We start from the raw sequence: 19,510 nt of genomic DNA, 5'->3' as shown, positions 1-19,510 counted from the left end.
AAAGCAAGCAGCAGACCAAATACTGCTTGCTTGCCCAGAGACCTTTCCCGCAAAGGGATGCTTTCAAGACTTGCAAGAGAGTAGGACACCCCCTGTGGTGGCACCTTTGTGTAAAAAAAAAAAAAAAAAAAAAAAAAAATCAGAATTTTGGTGTAGAAAAAATGCCTACAATGGACTAATCAGTGCTTAGACGAACTTTTTGGGGGGGGGGGGGGAGACACTTTGGTTTGAAAGCACAGAGCGGTGTTGCCATGTTTTTCCTGTGCCTACCATCCTCCCTCAGCCTCAACTTCTATAAGGAGGAGAAAAAGTAGTTAAGAAGGAAGAAAGTGGGGGGGGGGGGGTGGGGGGAGATGTCAAAGTTCTCACACGCATACATTTCAGCTTATGCTGACAACCTACCTGTATGTCGCACATTCAACCACACTTTCAGTACCCCTCAGAAACAATCCCTTCTCTCTCCCTGAAGAATTTTACGAGGAAAACAAAAACAAAAACCTCAAGTATTTAGATATTTTGATCTTACAAACCAGCAAGCACTCTCAGGCCTAAGCCAAAGAATGCAGTGGAGGCTCCCCCCTTTAACTACACTGTGAATGAACAATATCGGTAACAGTATTAAAAAATTAAGTCCCACACTAGATACAAAAAGATTTCTGAGGCTGTCTGATCTCCCTGTCCTGTTACAGTGAACACAAGAGCAGAAAATTCTTTCCAGGCCCATCTGCTATATGAAGTCTCAGTAAAACAGTTGGTATTACCATGAAGGGGACAATCTCACCTACCTTTCAGGTGGAGGAAAAGTAAAAGGACTTGGACTTTAGTCCTCTGTAACTTTTCTTAAGCACTACCTACCTGTAAAAAGCTGAGCGCAAAAGGATGCTGAGGAAAATTTGCACCCAAAAGCTGTTACAAAGCACTGCAGAGAACGGGAGTATGAAGAGAGTAAGAGTTCTTAATAAACCCTTAAGACCCTTCAAGATAACTTGGCCAAAAGGGCTGAGTAGCTGGCAAAGGGTTGCTTTTACTCTAGCTCTACAAATAGAGTTTAAAAAGAAAACCTGCCCACGGAGTATACTGTTTATAATTAAACGTGGTTCTCACTCTGCAGGTGAATGCATATTTAACTGGTTCATAAATTTCCAGTGAGCATTTATGTTCATTCTGCTCACAGCAGCTGTCTGGTTGGAAAATGAATTTCACAGATGGTCCCTGGTAATATGGGGAAGAAAAATAGGCAGCTTCCACCCAGATGCTGAGATGCTACATTTAACCATTACAATAAACATTTGGGGTTTTTAATTTAAAGGATACACTTAAAAAAACTCAAGACTCAGCAATTTAATTTCTAACCTGACAACTAAAATGGTTATTTTTCAGTAATTGGGAAGGGGGAAGGCAGAGTGTAAGGGAGACAAAGCCAATTAGGAATTTTTAAATATACTGTCAAATGCACTTAACAAGCAATCAGCCAAAATGACAATGGCAAAGCACTGTCTTAAAAACTCATCAGGCCTGAGGAACCCTGTTCCAGCTTGAAAAAACATTAAAAAGCATTACAGAAAATGTGCAGGGAACTCCCTCTTGGTTTTCTATTCCAGTAACGAGAGCAATTTAAAGCACAGATGCCGTCTTCTTCTGCAGAATTCAACCCTCTACCCTCCCCCCCACCCCAACTCAGGACAACAAAAAATGGGCTCCCACAAAAGGGCCTAACACCTTACTTTTTAAGATGAAAAATAGCTCAAACATCCTCAACATGCAAGAAGTTGGAGGGAAAAAAATCTCTTCTAGTCGGCTATACATATATATATACTTTTACAAAATCTGTTATTACAGACTGGATCATTTTGGCAGGCAGAAAAAACCTGGCAGTGAATTCTAACTAATCTGCATGAAAGACAAATCACAATGGTTGGGGAAAAAAATTAAAAAAGAAAAAGAAAGAAAAAGGGAAGAAGAAAAAAAGGAAAAGATAGCGTTCCTTTAAATGTAGTTAAGTCTGCACAAGTCACTACCACCTGAGTGGCTTCATTTACGTGAAGGAGGAGGGGGAGGAGGAGGGGGTGGGTACTGGTAGGCAGTCTGCCCCATGTAACCTATCATATTGGTAGCTCCCGGAGGCTGTGCAAACTGTTGTGACATCAGTGGCTGTGGCTGCTGCCCAGACCGGCCCATCCCACTAAACTGCTGGCTAGAGCTCTGTGAACTTCTCCCAGTTGAGGCGGTGCTACTGGCCCCGTAAGTGCCAGCACCATATTCCTGGGCTGTGTAACCACTGGTGCCATAAGCAGCTGCCCCATAGGTGCCTTGACCATAGGTGTATTGGCCTGCTTGTGCTCCAAAGGCAGAATTTGGACTTCCATAGCCACTACCGTTAGCATAACCGGCTCTATCGGTTTCACCACGATCCCGATAGCTTGCAGAGTCTCTCCGGCCACCATCTTTGACCCCTCGAAGCCTCCGGTCACACTCATCCTGATACATCAGATTGGGATTGTTGGCTGAAGAAGTGGTCCGGTATCGAGAACGACCTCCTGATGAGGACACAAGGAATTTTCAATGCTACATATATGATCCAAACATAACCACATGTAAAAATGCTACTCAGTACAAAAGTATTCAATATTCTTTCTTGATCTTTAATTAAGCGCTAGGCCAGCTTCCAAATCAGCATTTTATACTCAAAAGAACGGTAAACATTATTAAAGGATATTCAACTTCTCACCTCTTAGGCCCTTTCTTTATTTGAGGATTACCAAGAAACACACTCTTAAAAATGTAAGAAAAATGGTAAGGAAGGTGTAAAAAACAAAAAAAGGCATGCAGCTAAGTTCATACGACCACGAAGGGATCCTCTACTAGTGCACACTGGTTCTCAAATGTTGCTTTGCAGACCTAACTGCATCAGAATCATCTCACAAGTTTTAGGGAAAAAGTTCAGGTTTCTAGTTCAATTCCAAACCCACTTAAAAAAAAAAACTGCATTTTAAAAACCTCGAAGGGAATTCTGATGTAAAGCTCCAACATACAGTAAGTGGGGGGAAAACATCCTATCAAACCTATCAAACTTGTAGGCAGGAAACCCAGATCCTACTATATTTTGCAACTGTCAAATTCAGATCCAGTAACTACGCCTGTCTCTACTACCATGAAATGGTATAAAATTACTGATTTCTCCATATGGAAAACCGAAAACCTAACATACTACTAAGGCTATGACAGGCTCCCAAACTTCATATTGTCTTACTTAGAAGAGATTATGAAAAATTATTAAGCAACATACATTAACCTTCACTGGCTTAAAAAAACAAGACACAATGAACACACAAAAAAGATACCTTGGCAGTACCTGGAAAACTCCAGGACTTACCCTTACCCCCTCCTCCGCCGCCTCCTCTGTGGTCCACCAGCTGCATCAGTTTTGGATTGATAGCCTGATTAGCCTCTTCCAGCACTTTGATCAACTCTCTGGCCTGCTTTAGGTTCCCTGGGGTGAAGAAGGTGTAGGCGGTGCCCTTGTTGGTGCTACGGGCTGTTCGGCCAATACGGTGCACATAATCCTCTGAGCTGTTTGGATAGTCATAGTTGATCACAAACTTGACATCTTCCACATCTTCAAAGCCAACGATGAGTCAGTGTGTAGGTTGATGTGGCAGGGAAAGAGAAGGTAAAGGACATGCCAACAACAGGTGGGAAGCACGAATGCAGATGACAGCAAGAGGAGAGAAGATTAAGTTAGTAACCACTCTGAACAGGAACAAAAAAAGACTCATCCCAACAGAGTAAAAGAGGATTAATGATGCTTGGGACATGCAGAGGAAGCGGCATCTTTATCAGCTGTAAAATCCTAAGGAAATCTCATTCAACCATCCAAACTCCTGCCTCTTCTGTATCTTAACCAATATACTGACAGGAGTTGTACCAAATTCCAGTTCCATCCTTTTCAAAACTGGAAATGTAGAAGGTGGTACCATCCTTAAGCTACAAGGCCAAATCACTTCTACTCTGTTGGGAGAAGCCTGGCAAAATCTACCAGTAATATAACAAACTTACCTTTAAACCAGTCACAGAGCAAAATGAAAAGAAAAAAAAACAAAAAAACAAAACAACAAAAACTTCATGTACTTTATTACTACATTTTCATGGAGACTTAAGATATTTAAATTTTTTTTGCTTATATTAAAAAAAAAAACTGATCAGAGCCAAAGTTAAATACACACTTATTTTCCTTTGCAGAAATATCCAAATTACCTTTCCTCTTTCAATTACCACAAGAGCACATTACACTAAAATTTCACTGTACTACCAAGCCCAGCTCTGCCAAATGAGGTTTTTTTCTCAACTCAAGGTTACTTCAACTCAGTCCTTGCTTCAATTATCAGATTGTCTATGTAACCTGGAAAATTAAACAGCCAAAGAGTGTGGGAAAAACCATGAAACCTTGAGACACAAGTTTAATGTTCTGTCCACTGCTGGGAATTGGATTGAATAACCTCCTAAAGCTTAAAGTATGTAAATGTTAGTGTAATGCTTTCAGCTAAATGTATATTTTTACCTACTTAAACAAACAAATTTAAGAATATAACAAAGAATCCTAATGTTTTGTGGAAAAAATCTGCATTTTACAAAGAATATTCAGAAAATATCCTAGATAAAACACAGATTTTTGTGATATAAATAATTAAAAAACATTCTCTGTTTGTTACCAGACCGATGCACACTCCCTCCTCCTTTGGGAAACCGCTGCAGCCGATCCCGTCTCTTTGCCTTTTATTTTTGGCGGCCTCCTTTCGAAAACTCCGCCTTCTGACACGGGACCACTGGAGCGCGGGGAGCATGCATCAAGGGTCCGTGGCAGTGAGAAGTCCCCACACACGCTCGCTCTGTGAACTGGCTTAGATGCTTCTCTGTAGCCCCATTTGGTTGCCAAGCGCCGGAGAACCTGGGTTCGGGTAAAAATTTCAGGTCCTCCAACGCCTCCCCCAAGGATAATTGGGGTGATTGTAGAAAAAAATAATTAATAAAAAAAATGTAAGTTACATCCAAAGGGTCAGACTGCATCTATTGCCCAGACTGGATTAATTTCAGGGGGAAAGGGGAGATGATTTAAAAAAAAAAAAAATTCAGCTGTTGTTAAAGGGCCTGTGAAGAAAGGGGCATTATGTCTGTTTCTTATTACAATAAAGGCTCCTCAGTCTTTACTGACCCCTAAAGTCCTGAAATCACACCAGAAAGACGAGAAGGCACTTATCACAGGGGGCAGCGTGAGTCTCCGGCTAGGGTCGTTGACGTAACAAAGGGAAAACAAAAATTTACAGGGCCAGGATGGATGTGAGATGGGGGGAATGGGGAATTACGCTCCATGACCACATCTTCAGGGCTAGGATAATGCTCCTTACTCACTCCCACTGTGTATGACCACGGGCAGCAGAGCAGGTTGAATTATTGCGCTGGATGCACAGATGTGTGCTTTCCTAGCAGAAAGCACTGGGGACTGGAGTCAACAGTTCAGCTATCAACACTTGGGAATACTTCTGGAAGGGTTCAATAGGGGGCAGACATGGTGCAAGTTCTTCATACTAGAAAGGTGGCTTGTGTGTGCACAGATATAGCTGGCTGAGGGCACATAAGAGCAAGCGCAGAACTTGTTTCTCTCCAGTCTAGTCTAGCCTGCCCTGATGTTATTTGTGCACTGTCACAATATTACCTTGGTGTCTTTAGAGAAGATGCTGTTGCAGGGTAAGAAATCAAAAAGTTAACGTTTTGGCCAGCTGCCCAGGGTAAGAACTTTTTGTCTGACAAGCCCTATGACATGGCCTGAATCTCCAATCACTAATTGGGAGGGGCTGAGACTAGCCAATAGGCTCATCTAGAGCTGCTTCGGGCCAATGTAGATTTGCCTCGGCCATGTACTGAGTGATCTGCAGCTGCTATCAAAGCTTCTGTTAAAAAACAAAACAAAATAAATTCAATACTTTTAGTTTAACAGTGTGTAGTTTAAACAAAAAAAGGAAAAATAAAAAATATCCCACTGGAAAGGGAATAAATAGTGGTTTCCGGAGGATGACTATTATAAAATTATGGGAATCGAAGAACTTACCTGAAGGGAACATTTAAGAGGCCATCGCTCGACAGGAAGTGAAAAAAGGCCTGGTGACTCAGCTGAAAATTGCACCCCTGTCTAATGAGGTAGAAGCCTTCACTTTCCAGGATCTTGTAGGACCTTGGTCAGCATTCTGCCATTTTGGTGGGTTTTCCCCTTCCTTTTGATTTTTTTACAAGGCAGCAAACAAAGGGGCCCAAAACAAGCACTGATGTTGAGTAACAAGAAACAGACTCAGATACCTTCCCTCTCCCCTCTCTTGGATGAGTGGGGGTGGGACGAAGAGTCTAAGTTATTCTAATGGCAGCCAATTGATTTGGTTTAGAAATGCAGGGGGACATGGAACAAATATTTTAAATTGTCTAGGCAAGATGCACAAAGAAGCTACCAGCACATAGCAAGCCTGTTTAAAAACCACCATCACTGAAAGCTTTTATGTAAACTGCTTTCAGGCCTCAGCCTCTTCTCCCAACAGGTCCAAGTTCTAACCGCACAGATCCAGACATGACCTCAGAGGGCAGAGACAATTTTTCAGTCATGGCTGCAAGTCACCACCTCTGAAGGAGGGAATGATGAGTGCAATGTTTAAAAAGCCTTCATTACTTTTGTATTCCAGTTTGAATACTTGCTCTCTTTATGTTGAATATCATAAGGGAATATGGTGCTTCTCGCCTTCCTGGGCAAGAAATTAGTAGCTGTCAATAATTTAAAAATATCTTTGTGACAGAAATACTCTATCATTTTTTAAAATACAAGTTTTGAGTTACACCTGTTTTGCTCAGAATAATGGGCACAAAATATCTCTGTATACCTTAACTCGTAATGGATTGAAAACTCCAGAACATCAGCTTCAAATTAAGTTCTTAAATTGGAAGACAGCGCATCGATGATATGAGTATGGGTGGGAGGAGGGGATAACTGAGTGCTCATGATAGTTTTACTTCAGTAAATTAAATTGGGCAACGCAGATTTAATTGCTGAAAGATATCATATCTATAGATTTACTAAATCCCAAGAATATATTAGCATTTATGGAACTGGACATCCGCAGATAGATTGGTAGAGGGAAAAAAATAACTGAAGAAACTAGCTTCTAATAGCTAGGTTCAATTGGGCTCATTTTATTCACCCAGAATATAGAATAAAACCAGGAAGAAGTTGAGCTGTGCAAATGAATGTCTCCTCTCCCTCTAACGGTTTAAATAGTCATGCCTAGGCCTTGCTGCAGACCAAAGCCTGTTTGTTAGGAGCAGGAAGAGACTTTGAAAATAAAAGGAAAAAAACCCCCCAAAACAAACAAAAAAACCCACCAAGGTTAAAAAAAAAATCATGGGGGGGGAGGGGAATCACGGACTTTGTATGTAATTCTTCTCTTTTAAATATTTAACTAAACACATGTATATGCAACTCTAATGTGAAAAGACAAGCAAATCTTTTAACCGAAAGATACAGATACCATTGACAGAGACACCTATCTATACAAACCTAGCCCACGGGAGGCTACATCTGTGGCAATGAGAATGGGAGCCTTTCCAGAACGGAACTCTGAAAAACAAGGATAATACCACGAAAGCCAAGTTATAAAATTAAGGTTACATCGTGATATATCTTAAAAAATGACCAAATAAACATTCCCAGCTATCTGGCCTTCTTACCCTATCATATTAAAACTTCAAGTAATGGTGTAAGAACACGCCAAGCTCTTTTAAATTTAAAGATAATAGTAATTCTTTTGAAAATATTTATTATACTCACCTTTATAGCAGAGGAGCAACAGATCAAAAAATTTACCTCTAATAATGAAGTACCATTAAAATTGTATGGCAATGTGTAACAAAATTAACATGAGCTGGAAATTTTCTTCCCTTAAATTATGACAGCAAATTGTCTCCCAAATAAAACAAAACCAAAAGTGGGAGTGGGGGAGGGGGTATGGAAAGGGAGGAAGTTTAAAAGATGTGGAATGAAAGGAGAAACCATTAACTTTGCCCTGTGAAATAACAGAATATATATACTGGTCTCTGCTCTCAGTTCCTGGCACAGAGCTCCTAAAACCCTTGTAAAACAGGGATGCTAGGAGAATCTTTTATTCTAATACTTAAGTCTTTGACCCTGGTCCCTGAACAAGAGTTCTTAAACAAGAACAAGAACAAGACAGGAATCTTTGTTCTAGTGAAAAGACACTTGATGGGCTCCAGAATAGCTCCTGGATGGAGGTTGTTCACCAGAAAGACCAAGCCATGATCAGAGAAGCTTGGCACTTTGAGCCCCACTCCCGGAGAGGAGAGGAGAGGAGAGAGGAGAGGGAGACTGAGTTAATGTGATGAAGCCTCCATTAAAATCCCACAAGTATGGGATGTGGGGAGTTTCCGGGCTGGTGTACATATCTATAAAGACAAGAACTCATTAGATAAAGAAAGGGTGGTCTAAGTGGTGAAAAAGTGGTGTAAAGAGCCAGAATTAATGACCTTGAAGTATGGTGGAGATGACAAAAATGCCCCCAATATTCAATTAACTAGAGCAGAGCTAGGCAAACCCTGGTCTTTGGGTCAAATCTGGTACAATGCCTATTTTTGCAAATAAAGTTTTGTTGGAACACAGTCAGGCTGTCTCTTTACATAATGTCTATGGCCATTTTTGTGCTACAACAGCAGAGTTGAACAGTTGTGACACAAAGCACTATACAGTCTGCAAAGCCGAAAATATTTACTACCTGGCTCTTTACAGAAAGTTTGCCAATCCCTGAAACAGAGTATAAGGACAATGCTTAGTTTTGAACTCACCATTAAGTACCCAATCTCTTTCTGGTTGACTCTTGTCTCCATGGATACACATAGCTGGCCAACTGTCAGAAGAAAAGAGCAAAGTACATGTTAGGCATTGTTGAAGCATTATACAACATTCACAACACCAATTTAGAAATTCCTACTGAACTATAAAATCTGAGGCAAATTAATTACCTCAGTGCTGCACTCACCCATCTCTGCGCATCCTTCGAGTGAGGTCATCACAGCGTCTTTTCGTCTCTACAAATATTATTGTCTTATTTTCCTTTTCAGCCATTATTTCCTCCATGAGTTGGATCAACCTGAGAACAAGACCAAACAATTCAGTCATCCAGAGAAGACCCCCCTACACATCACGCAGAAGCTATGTTTGCATTATCAACCCTCCAAAGCTTTAGTACTTTCTTTTCAAATTACTTTCTCTACAGCTGGTAATTATCAGAACTGGGATTCAAATCCAAGGATCCAGAATCCTTGCCTTTAACCACAAGCTCTGATGAATAATATAAAGAATGGACTGTTGGAAAGCTAGCAATGCTTTTAATGTTTCCAAGCCTAAAAAATACTGGCTTCTATAACACTTTAGTTTTGGAGGATTATTAGGAAAGGTTTATCAGCATCATCAAAACAGTGAAATCTTTCATACTTGTGGTCTTTTTCACTTTCCATGCAGACGTCCACAATCTGGAGGATGTTGTGGTTGGCACTCAACTCCAGATTGCCTACGTTAATCTGGGTGTAATCACGAAGGAAATCCTCTGCAAGCTGTCTTACTTCTTTTGGCCAGGTTGCACTCCACATTAATGTCTGCCTATCAGGCTATCCAGAAAGGAAAGGAAAGGCTTTCTTTTAGATTAAGTAACTACTACAGGCAAAGGGTATAAGACAACGAATTATCAGCTTTACACACCCTGATTTGGTCAACAATTTTACGAATCTGGGGTTCAAAGCCCATATCAAGCATTCTGTCAGCCTCATCCAGTACAAGGTAAGTACATCGGCGAAGATTTGTCTTTCCTGACTCCAGGAAATCTATCAGGCGTCCAGGAGTAGCTATACAGATCTCGACACCTGTAAAACAAAACCAAAGATCTATCCAACTAAGAATTCTTTATACACTGTTCAAGCCTCAGCAAACTAAGAAGCACCAACTCTGGTGGTTGTACTCAGTGCTGCAGAGCACGAACTAAATTTTAACACAGTGCCTGGAAAAGCATGATATAACAAAAATTTATGTATAATCATCCAAACCTCGACAAAGTTTAAGTCTCCAGTCACACTGAACTTCCCTAAAATAGCATTTTAACCATATTTGAGAATTTCTAAGCTGCTAAAATACTGATCTCCCCCCCCCACCAGAATCCACTATTTTCTTCTTCAATTTCATTTACAGAAATTGGTAAAATGAGAGAAACTAGTAATTCTTAAAACACTAATTTTTTAAATTACCTCTCTCCAAGTCTCGAATCTGGGGACCTTTAGGAGCACCTCCATAAATGCAAGTGCTCTTCAATCTAGAACATTTGCCATAGTCATCAGCCACCTGCTGTACCTGCTGGGCAAGCTCTCTGGTAGGAGCCAGAACTAGACACTAAAACAAACAAACAAACAAATCACTTGAGACACCTATCCCAAGTTTAAGGAGGAAAAAAAAAGTACAAAAAGGTTATTTAATTCTCTATTGTGTAATTTGGTACTTTCAAAGTATGTGATGGGGTGGGGAGTTGGGAAGGCAGGGGGTATAAGACAGTGCATTGGAGTGTGGCAAAAATTATGAGAACTAATACTTGGCATGTGGTATGATGGTTGACTTTTGACACATGATTCATTACCGTTATGTGTGCTATGTAAGTAGATTTACAGACTGTATTACCTAGTTTTAACTAAACAACTTACAGAATGAGTAAGTAGCTACAAAATATTCCTGCAAAACCATGGATTAAATATTAGAAACAAATTGGGAGATTGGGATTGACTTATATACACTAATATGTATAAAATAGATAACTAATGAGAAACTGCTGTATAGCACAGGGAACTCCACTTTGCTGTACAGTAGAAACTAACACAGCATTGTAAATCAACTGTATCCCAATTAAAGAAAAAAAAAATTAGAAACAGATGAACAGGAAATGAGCAAAGCTGACACTTTTCTGACATCTAGTTTAAGCTCTTAGCCAGGCACATTAGGCAAAAACAAGGATGACTTATACACAACGTGAAAGAAGTTGGCCAAAAAATACAAAATTAAGACACTTTGAAACAGGTATCATATATACTGTTAACAATGACTCTCACTCGGTGTACTGATCCATTAGACATTAACTAATGACAATAAAGCCAACTCTATTAGCCATATGGAATACATTACATATTATGTTAATGAAAGGTAATGCATTATTTCTTGTTGTGAATACATTGAGACATACTATAATAATGTATTCATAAACATATACAGTGAGTGCAAGCTCTATTAAAAAAAAAGTTAAGAATGTACATTCAAAATGTTTGAAGACCACTACTGAAATCTTACAGTAAATAGCATAAATGAAAATGACCAAAGAAGAAAATCATGCTGCTCTATAACATTTACAGACGCATCACTTAACCATAAAGAATATACATCCCAAACCCGACTCAGACACAGGGCAAGGATCTCATTTCATACTTTTTTATCCCCCATAGCATCAATGAGCAATTAAGAATCGCACTTGAATTTAATGCAGAGTAAATGCCTCTATTTGAAGGCAATGGGCATAATGGTTAAAAGTAAGAGTGGTTCAAATTCAAGCGCAGCTATTTAATTCCTATATGACCCTGGGCAAGTCATTTAATTGCATTGTGTCTAAAATTTATCAGTCAGATAGACATACTCTCTCTTCCAGATATGGAAGGTAGGGTTGAGAATGAAATCTGAGAACATATGTAAAGCACAGTGCCTGAAACACAATAATCATTAAGTTGTAGTCATTCTTAGAAGTGTAAACAAACTGAAACACACTTACAATTGGGCCATCTCCTCTTTCCAAGTAAGGCTGGTGGTTAATATGAACAATAGCAGGCAGCAAATACTGGGGTGGGGGGAAAGAAGGACAGTGTTATACCAAAACTAAGCCATTATATTAATTGTTCTAAATTATCACAGTAATTGATAACGCCTAAGTAACTAGGAAAGGGAAAACAGAACTCACAACTGTTACACATATGTGCAATGTATATTTGAACATAAAATACTTCCACACATTTCAGATAGCTAAAAAAGCTGAAATATTATCCCTATCTGAATTAGAATTTCAAGAATTGAGAACATATGGAGTATTTACAATAGCAAAATAAGTTACCACAATATTAAAAATCTTCCCTTGCTGGTACATACCGCCAATGTCTTCCCAGAGCCAGTCTGAGCAATGCCCACCATATCCCGGCCACTAAGAGCCAAGGGAAATCCCTGGCACTGAATTGGAGTTGGTTCTGTGAAGTGCTGATCCATCAACACATCCATTACGTATTCTGTATGAAAATCGATATTACTACTTTAAGTAAAACTAAGGACCCACAGCCAAAAGAAATTTTAAAAACTGTTAAGCTCATTGAAGGCAAGATTTACCCAGCTTTACATCTCTCCTAGTACTGTTTTTTTCTTCAGTACTGAATCTTTGATCTGCTAATTATAATTACTACTTCTCAAGAAGGCTACTGCCACAGCCATCTACCCTTATCCTCGAAAACTTGAAAACCACTGCTCTGAAGTATTTAACATGGTAATGACTACCATGGTACATGGTAGTCACTTATTGTTTATCTAATTCAAATTTTAACCAGCTAGAAAGCAATTTCATTTTGCTGTTTTCTAAAAGGTAGAGGCAAAACCCCAGGGAAAGATGGGGAAAAAAAGCAAAAAACCCTAAAAAGTTCTAAGCAGAGAACACATGAGCATTAAGAATAAAACAAAAACCAAAAACCACAAACACACACACAAACAAAAACCTCCAAAAACCTTTGTGAAAGGTTTCTACTTGTCTTTTCAACAAAATCCTGAGCCTGGGTCAAAACCTTTAAATAACCTATGACCACACTGACCGTTCAAGCTAAATTAACAATTAAGATACTGGATTGAAAAACACTTACGTGGGAAGTTAGCATGATGGAAGGCAAACACAGGTTTCGGACAAACATCGCCTCCTCTTACTGTAATCTCTTTCTTTCGGCGTAGTTCATCAACCTCATACTATGTAAGACAACAAAGTAAGACAAATCAGTACACAAGTTATTCTAAACTTGCAAAACTTTATGTTCCAATACAGCAGAACAATTATCATCAAATCCACAATTACAATGGAAAATATGTATAACACTTCTTATAGTGCTTTCATATGTGTTCAGCTTCATCCAACTCTGAGTCAATGAAGCAGGTTAGCAACCGTTCATTTTCCACATGAGAAAACAGTTACTCAGAAAGATCAGCAAATTGCCCAAGGCCAGAAGTAGGAAGAGGGAGAAAATGTGGAACTTAGGACCAAGTGCTCTTTCCTTACACTTACTTCTGAACAAGTTACCATGTCATGCGTAGAGTCCAAAATAATCATGAGGTTAAAAATACAAACAGGAGTAAAAGCCCATGTTTAAATTTTTAATTTACTTCATAGATGGAAAGACATGACACCTCATATACAGCTAAAATCACGTAACAAATTGGTTGGAAAATATAACCAACAAATGAGAACCAAGTAATACATTAGGTATTACTGGTTTCTCTTGTATCAGCAATCCTAACAAGAACCAAGGAAAGTGTCACCACACTAGACTAAAACATATAACAGCAACGGCTGTATATGAGTATACTCTGGCTAACGTACCTACTTGCTTCATTACTGTATATGAAAAAAAAGTAAATAAATGAAACCCCCCAAACTTACCGGAGTCAGCCTTGCCACTTCTGGATGTTCAACATAAAAATTCTTCTCAAACTTGGGGAGCTCACTCAAATCCCACTTCTTTTTACGTAAACGTTCCCCAGGATTACCAAACTTCTTTGGGGGAAGGCCACCACCACCTCTTGCTCCAAATCTAGAAACACCAACATTTTTAGCTTTTTAGTGTTTTTAAAGCAAAATACCTTAGGTGCCATAAAAACATGTAAAAAGATGGGACTCTTAAGATACTACCAACCCCCCTCCAAAAAAATATTTACGTGTAAAGTGCTTAAAACAGTATCTGGCATAGTAAACACTCAGTACAAGCTGGCCTAATTGTATTCATTCAACAAACAGTTACTGGGTACCAACTACGTACCACGTACTGTTTTAAGTGGTGCTAGAGATACTAAAGTGAATAGAAGTCTCTACTCTTATGTAATATTCTGAAATGTAGGTGAGGACATAAAAGTTTAAATTAGGGCAAAATTGTGGACAGGAAGAAAAACAGTTCAAGTGGCTCCGTACTTGGAACGGCTTCTTGAACCCCTTACCCCTTCATACTGTGATGAGCACTCCTTTCGCCTGCTCATCTGCTAAGGAAAACTACTAGGACCCCTAAAAGACTGGTAGGCTAGTCTTCACCCTTAGTTTATGCTAACGAATAGCCAGGGCAAAAATTTATGATCTTTCCTTCCACTTTATCTCCACCTTTATCTTCTTTCTCCTTTCTGTTCACAGGCAAATAGTACTATTAACTATAAATTTGCTAGAAGAACCATTAAGAAGGCTTATTTAAGGTCTTTAAATCTCTATTTAAAAATCAATCTTTTTGTTTTATCTGTCTTTCACAACAGACAAGTTCAACTGGAATACAAATAACGGCCATTAGCCGAACTTGATACGTTCTACTTTTCCTAGAAGTATCCCAACACTAAGATGGTCTTCATTTCTGTATTTCAACCTATTAAAGTGCAGGGCGTTGTCTGATGGACAAATAATATACAGTATGTTTTCATCCCATTTCCTTACTCCTGAAAATACACTGAATTTAATTCTTTTCCACTCTCATTCCTAATATCATCTTGCAAGTGGTTCCACTTAAACATGTACTAACTATCCTAAAGGGCCTCAATTTCCTGGAATTCAAAGTGCTCTTCAAATTCTTTGGCTTAAAGACCCAGCTATACATTTCTCTAAATACACACAAAGATTGATGGTTGGAAATTTTACTGGGACTATTAAATATTTACATTCAAAAGGCAGAACTTGGCTGATTCCATTTATACTACTGTTGATCAATATCTATGACACCTTCAATATGCCCTCAGGCTTAAGACTGAACAGACCTAAAACTACATGGATTGACCCCTCCCCCCTCACTTGCAAGTGAAGCAACTAACACAATTTTAAATAAGGTACTCTACAAATAAAAAAGCCAAGTCATTAGATTGTCAGTCTTGCAAAGAATAAAAATGACCCAAGACCGATTTTCAGAGATTGGCTCCCTAATTATATAAATTTATGTGATTCCTAGAAGATGCCATTTCAGTGCTGCTGCTGTTGCATTCCAGTGCTACCCAGACCTTAAAATAATGACCTAGAATAGAACTTGAGCCTTTCTCTTGTAGAATTTGAGTATATTTGTACCACCATTTAAAGATGCACATATCCTAACCCCCTGCATACCATGCTGCTCATTTAATGTTTTTACCGAGTATTAAGTTTAATTTGGCTTTGCAATAAATACCAGTTTCGAAGATTTGTACGTTAACATGCAAAATCAAGCTAGTTTAAATGCACAATGCACATCTGTACTGTCCGTGTACGTACACTACCTCACTCATTCCCCTTTCAAAACAATAATCCATTTCAGCTGTTCAGTTCAGAACAAACAGCAGCAATTCAAATAACACAGGAAATTTCATAGTAAAGGTAGAATTAGGGAGTAGACCTTATTAAAGAGTGCCATTTTGTTTGAAATGAATTATTTCTAAAGTCTTTTTTTTTTAATGTCATCTGATACTTAAGAGTCAATATGGGTGGGGTAAACTAAGAATGGATCAGTAATTCACTTTTTCCTCTTTTCAAATAAGGAACTTTTATTATTAAAGCATATATACAGTAAGATATTAAACCAAACACCCACGGTAAAAAAACAACCATTATCAGTACCTTGGTAGCCTCCATGTGCCTATTTCAAGTTTACAATCCCCATCATAACTAGTACCTCGAATTTTAACCATTGCGTTATTGGTCTTGCCATATTTGTTAGTGTCCTTATGTTATTCTTCTAGCATTTAACTTGTTTTACTTAACATTATATTTGTGAATCATCCATGTTGATGCAAGTTTTTCTTTTTCACTGCTGTACTGCAGTCTATTGTACGAATTTATCCAGACATTTGAGCTGCTCCTAATACTGTCATGAACAACACTGTTATAAACATGGATACCGGGGTATGTGTACAGGGTTTCTGTAGGCCTAAGAGTCTAGGGTATAAAGCTTAAGAGAGGAATTCTGGGTCATCTTCATTTTACTAGGTAACATTAAGTTCTTTTTCCTAAGTGGTTGCACTGAAATTCACTTCTAAATTTAGCTATACTGTGAAACACTAAGCAAACATTCCACTTACAGCCCTCTGAATTTAATGCTAAAATCAAATATTTTCCTTCATAACAAGGTATAACTCAAAGCAATCCTTTTTAGTTAGTAAATTACGAGATAATTGAGGAGCTTGTGACTACAAGGTCTGGTACTTGTGTATCTGAACCACAAGACAAAAATGGTTGAGAAAACAGCATTAACAGAATACCTACTACAGAGAGACAATTATACACAGTATCTCAATTCTGGAGAACAATGCAAAGGCAATTACTATCCCCATTTTCAGATGAGAAAATCGGCTCACAAAGGTTCAGGATCTTGCCCAAGGTCACACACACTCATATATATATTAAAAAGTGGCGTCACATAAACTTTTTATCCATAGATAAAACTTTTATTACAAAAAAGTAAACAGCATTAAGTCAACACGGATCTCTAAAGCAACTTTTTCCTTTAACGGTGTAGGCGGGGACACATTAAGACTTGAATCTCAGTATCTGGGAGGACTCCAGGTTTAATCCTGTTAACTTCCAACCCAATAACCGTGGCATTACAACATCAAAAATTTTCAAGCTAGGCCGAGAAGTTAATGCTTCAGTCCAATTAGAGAAGGAAAAAAAGAAAGAAAAAAAAAGACTGAAACATTAAAAAAAAAACAACCCTGTAATAACGACCAAACCCAAAACTCCCTCCCCTCAAACGACCATTTAGAGGGCAAGTAATCCCATCGCTTTGCATTCCAATGTGCTTCCATCGAATTATTTTAAAATACGACTAAAGGTAATTTTTAAATATTTTAAAGACTACCAGTCAGCCTCTTAGTCTCTAGTTTCAAGCCAGGTTTCCAGTTCCATGAACAGGGAAGCCATTTCGCGTAAAAGATTTTCCCAGGCTGAACTCGGAGACCTCATCCTCTTCTCTCAGCAAGAACATCCGAGTTTCACGGATGAACACTAGGCCTGGAGAGATCAAATGACTTGCTCAAATCGGCCGGGCTCGAAAGCCGGGAAACGAAGGAGGCCCGGGCTGAGTTGGCGGCAGCAGCCAGGCCTCCCCTCCTGCTCCCCGCGGGGCTGAGGCCGGGCCGCGCCGCGCCGCGCCACGACGACCGTCCGCAAGCAGGGGCTGGGGCGTCGCCAAGCCGCCGCCGCCCCCCATGCCGGGTCACTAGTGACCCGGGGGCCCAGGCCCACCCAGAGGCCCGCGCTCTAAACCGGTATTACGTCCCGGGTCGCCTCGCCTCCCACAGTCGGGAGCGTCGCTCCTACGCTCGCAGTCAGCTCTAAAGTCTTCCGCTCGACCGCAGGCTGCGGTCTCCTCAGGAAGCAACCTCCTCCCCGCCCCGCGTGCACACAAGGCCTTTCCTCTCCTCCTCCCCCCTTACCCTCCACGGTCACGATCCCGGTCCCGGTCCCCAAAGCCGCCTCCGCGCATGGTCCCAAATGGATAGAGATCTGGGAGCGGGGCACGGATGGCCGGGCTCGGGAGGGCCTGCGGCTCCGGTCTAGTGACGACCGATGGCGGCGGCGCCTCCGCTGTTGGGGCGGCGGCAGGCGCGGCGCTTTCTCGCTCCGACGCGCTGTCTCCCGTCGCAGACGCCACCGTCGCCGCCTCTCTCGTCGGAGACGGGAGCAAAACACAGAGAATCGGGGTTACAGAAGCAGTGGGTAGGTTTGGCTACGCTCAAACCCGGCAGTGCCGCGGTTTAGGCGTCTCCTTCCTTCCCAGCGACTGCACAAAATGGCGGCCGGCGCTGAGACTGCTCCAGCTTAACGCTACGTACGCCGGAGACGATACGTAAACAGCGTCTCGGAATAGCCCGCGGGCTTCGCGGAGTACTACGGGTATTCTTGGAAGCATTTTACGTCAGTTGCGGAGGCGGGCGCACTTTGCGGTCGGTAGCAGAAAAACAAAGTACGGATAGGGCGTAGAGTTCTCGCACCACCTGAACCAGAACTAGGGGTAGGGAGGGGAGGGGGAGAGCGACGTAACATTCTTTGCGTCGTTAGCCGGCCCACTATTGCGAAGATGCGCAGTGTGCGTAACGCATTCTGCTTAGAGAATAGAGGATTTTGCCGGGTTCCGACACGGGACGGAACCCGGGCCTGCTTGTGTAAGTTGCTTTGCAGAGACAATAACTGTCCTCCATATTGAAGGCGTCAAGTTTCAGGGTCTCCAGGTGCCAAACGCCCAGGAGCGTTTTCAGGGTCCCTGGCTGGCTGTCCAAGATGGTCCTGCCAGCCATCTGGCCCCGCCGCCCTGGGCCTTGTGAGTCTGCCGCGCGCCCTGGCGCCATTTCCTATCAGTTGCCTCTCGCTGCTCTGTCGCTGGCGGCCATGATGGATGTCCCTTGTCGGTTCTTAGGGGAGTTGGTCAGGCGCCGACGTCCCAGCTGAGTTAGATCACTCTTTGCTATGCTTGGTTCACACTGGAGTGCATTTTCTGAACAGAATATTTATACTGTCCCCGACTGAGCACAGTTAGCTAACAAAGAACGGAAATGTGGTTGGAGACCCTCTTAAGGTAGATGCTGAAGCCCCTTGGCCGCCATTAAATGGCGCTGCCTCAGGAGGCCTGTGGCAGGTCCCTAGTGCCCTCCCGAGACGAAAAGGTTTAAAAGCGGTGGTCTTGAGACCCTGAAAAGGTGAAGGCATAAGTACATGTTTTTAACCAGGCTAGGCTGCCTTCCTCTCTCAATTCCTTCTAAGATGACTTCCTTCTCTCTACCTGCTTCCTTCTCTCTCTAGCTGCACTTTAAAGTCTCATAAGCTTGGCCAGGCAGCGTCACAGAATTGTCAGCTGCTAGGGCCCTTGCAGAGCAGCTCGCTGATCGTCTCTTATTTTTACAGATGGGTGAAGGGGGAGGAGATTTGAGGTCCCTCATTGTGGGGGCTGAGTGATGTCTCCATCTCTGTTCTGAGTGCTTCCCAAGTTATTAGAAAAGTAGCATAATGAAAGGAGTTTCGTGACGGGTCGTGCAGATGTCTTAGACCATAGACAAGATGGACAATCATGGATTCATTGGACAAGTGTTGGAGCCCTAATGGTCCAAGCACTGTGCTAGGCACTGCGGCACAGCAGTGAACAAATGAGTCCC

The 19,510-nt window shown here is 41.0% G+C and overlaps 1 protein-coding gene across 3 annotated transcripts; it reads right to left on the bottom strand.

Annotated features, from left to right (window-relative positions):
* Positions 1-1,936: 1,936 nt before the first annotated feature.
* Positions 1,937-18,184, bottom strand: DDX17 (DEAD-box helicase 17). 3 transcript variants are annotated; one of them, XM_057555947.1, is made up of 14 exons: positions 17,798-17,929; positions 17,221-17,372; positions 13,809-13,959; positions 13,021-13,120; positions 12,269-12,402; positions 11,898-11,963; positions 10,342-10,483; positions 9,803-9,963; positions 9,539-9,711; positions 9,084-9,194; positions 8,890-8,951; positions 7,592-7,651; positions 3,374-3,616; positions 1,937-2,537 (listed from the first exon to the last, which is right to left on the bottom strand). In XM_057555947.1, the coding sequence occupies exons 5-14, from the start codon at positions 12,392-12,394 to the stop codon at positions 2,032-2,034; spliced, it is 1,650 nt and encodes a 549-aa protein (XP_057411930.1). In that variant the 5' UTR covers positions 12,395-12,402; positions 13,021-13,120; positions 13,809-13,959; positions 17,221-17,372; positions 17,798-17,929; the 3' UTR covers positions 1,937-2,031. The 3 variants fall into 3 exon arrangements, with proteins under 3 accessions (XP_057411930.1, XP_007189119.1, XP_007189120.1); XM_007189057.3 differs by lacking the exon at positions 17,221-17,372 and having other exon boundaries at positions 17,798-18,184; XM_007189058.3 differs by lacking the exon at positions 17,221-17,372 and having other exon boundaries at positions 3,380-3,616; positions 17,798-18,183.
* Between the last annotated feature and the right edge of the window lie 1,326 nt (positions 18,185-19,510).

This window comes from Balaenoptera acutorostrata, chromosome 11, assembly GCF_949987535.1.
Source record: "Balaenoptera acutorostrata chromosome 11, mBalAcu1.1, whole genome shotgun sequence".
NCBI lineage: Eukaryota > Metazoa > Chordata > Mammalia > Artiodactyla > Balaenopteridae > Balaenoptera > Balaenoptera acutorostrata.
This window is presented reverse-complemented; position numbering and strand designations above follow the sequence as displayed.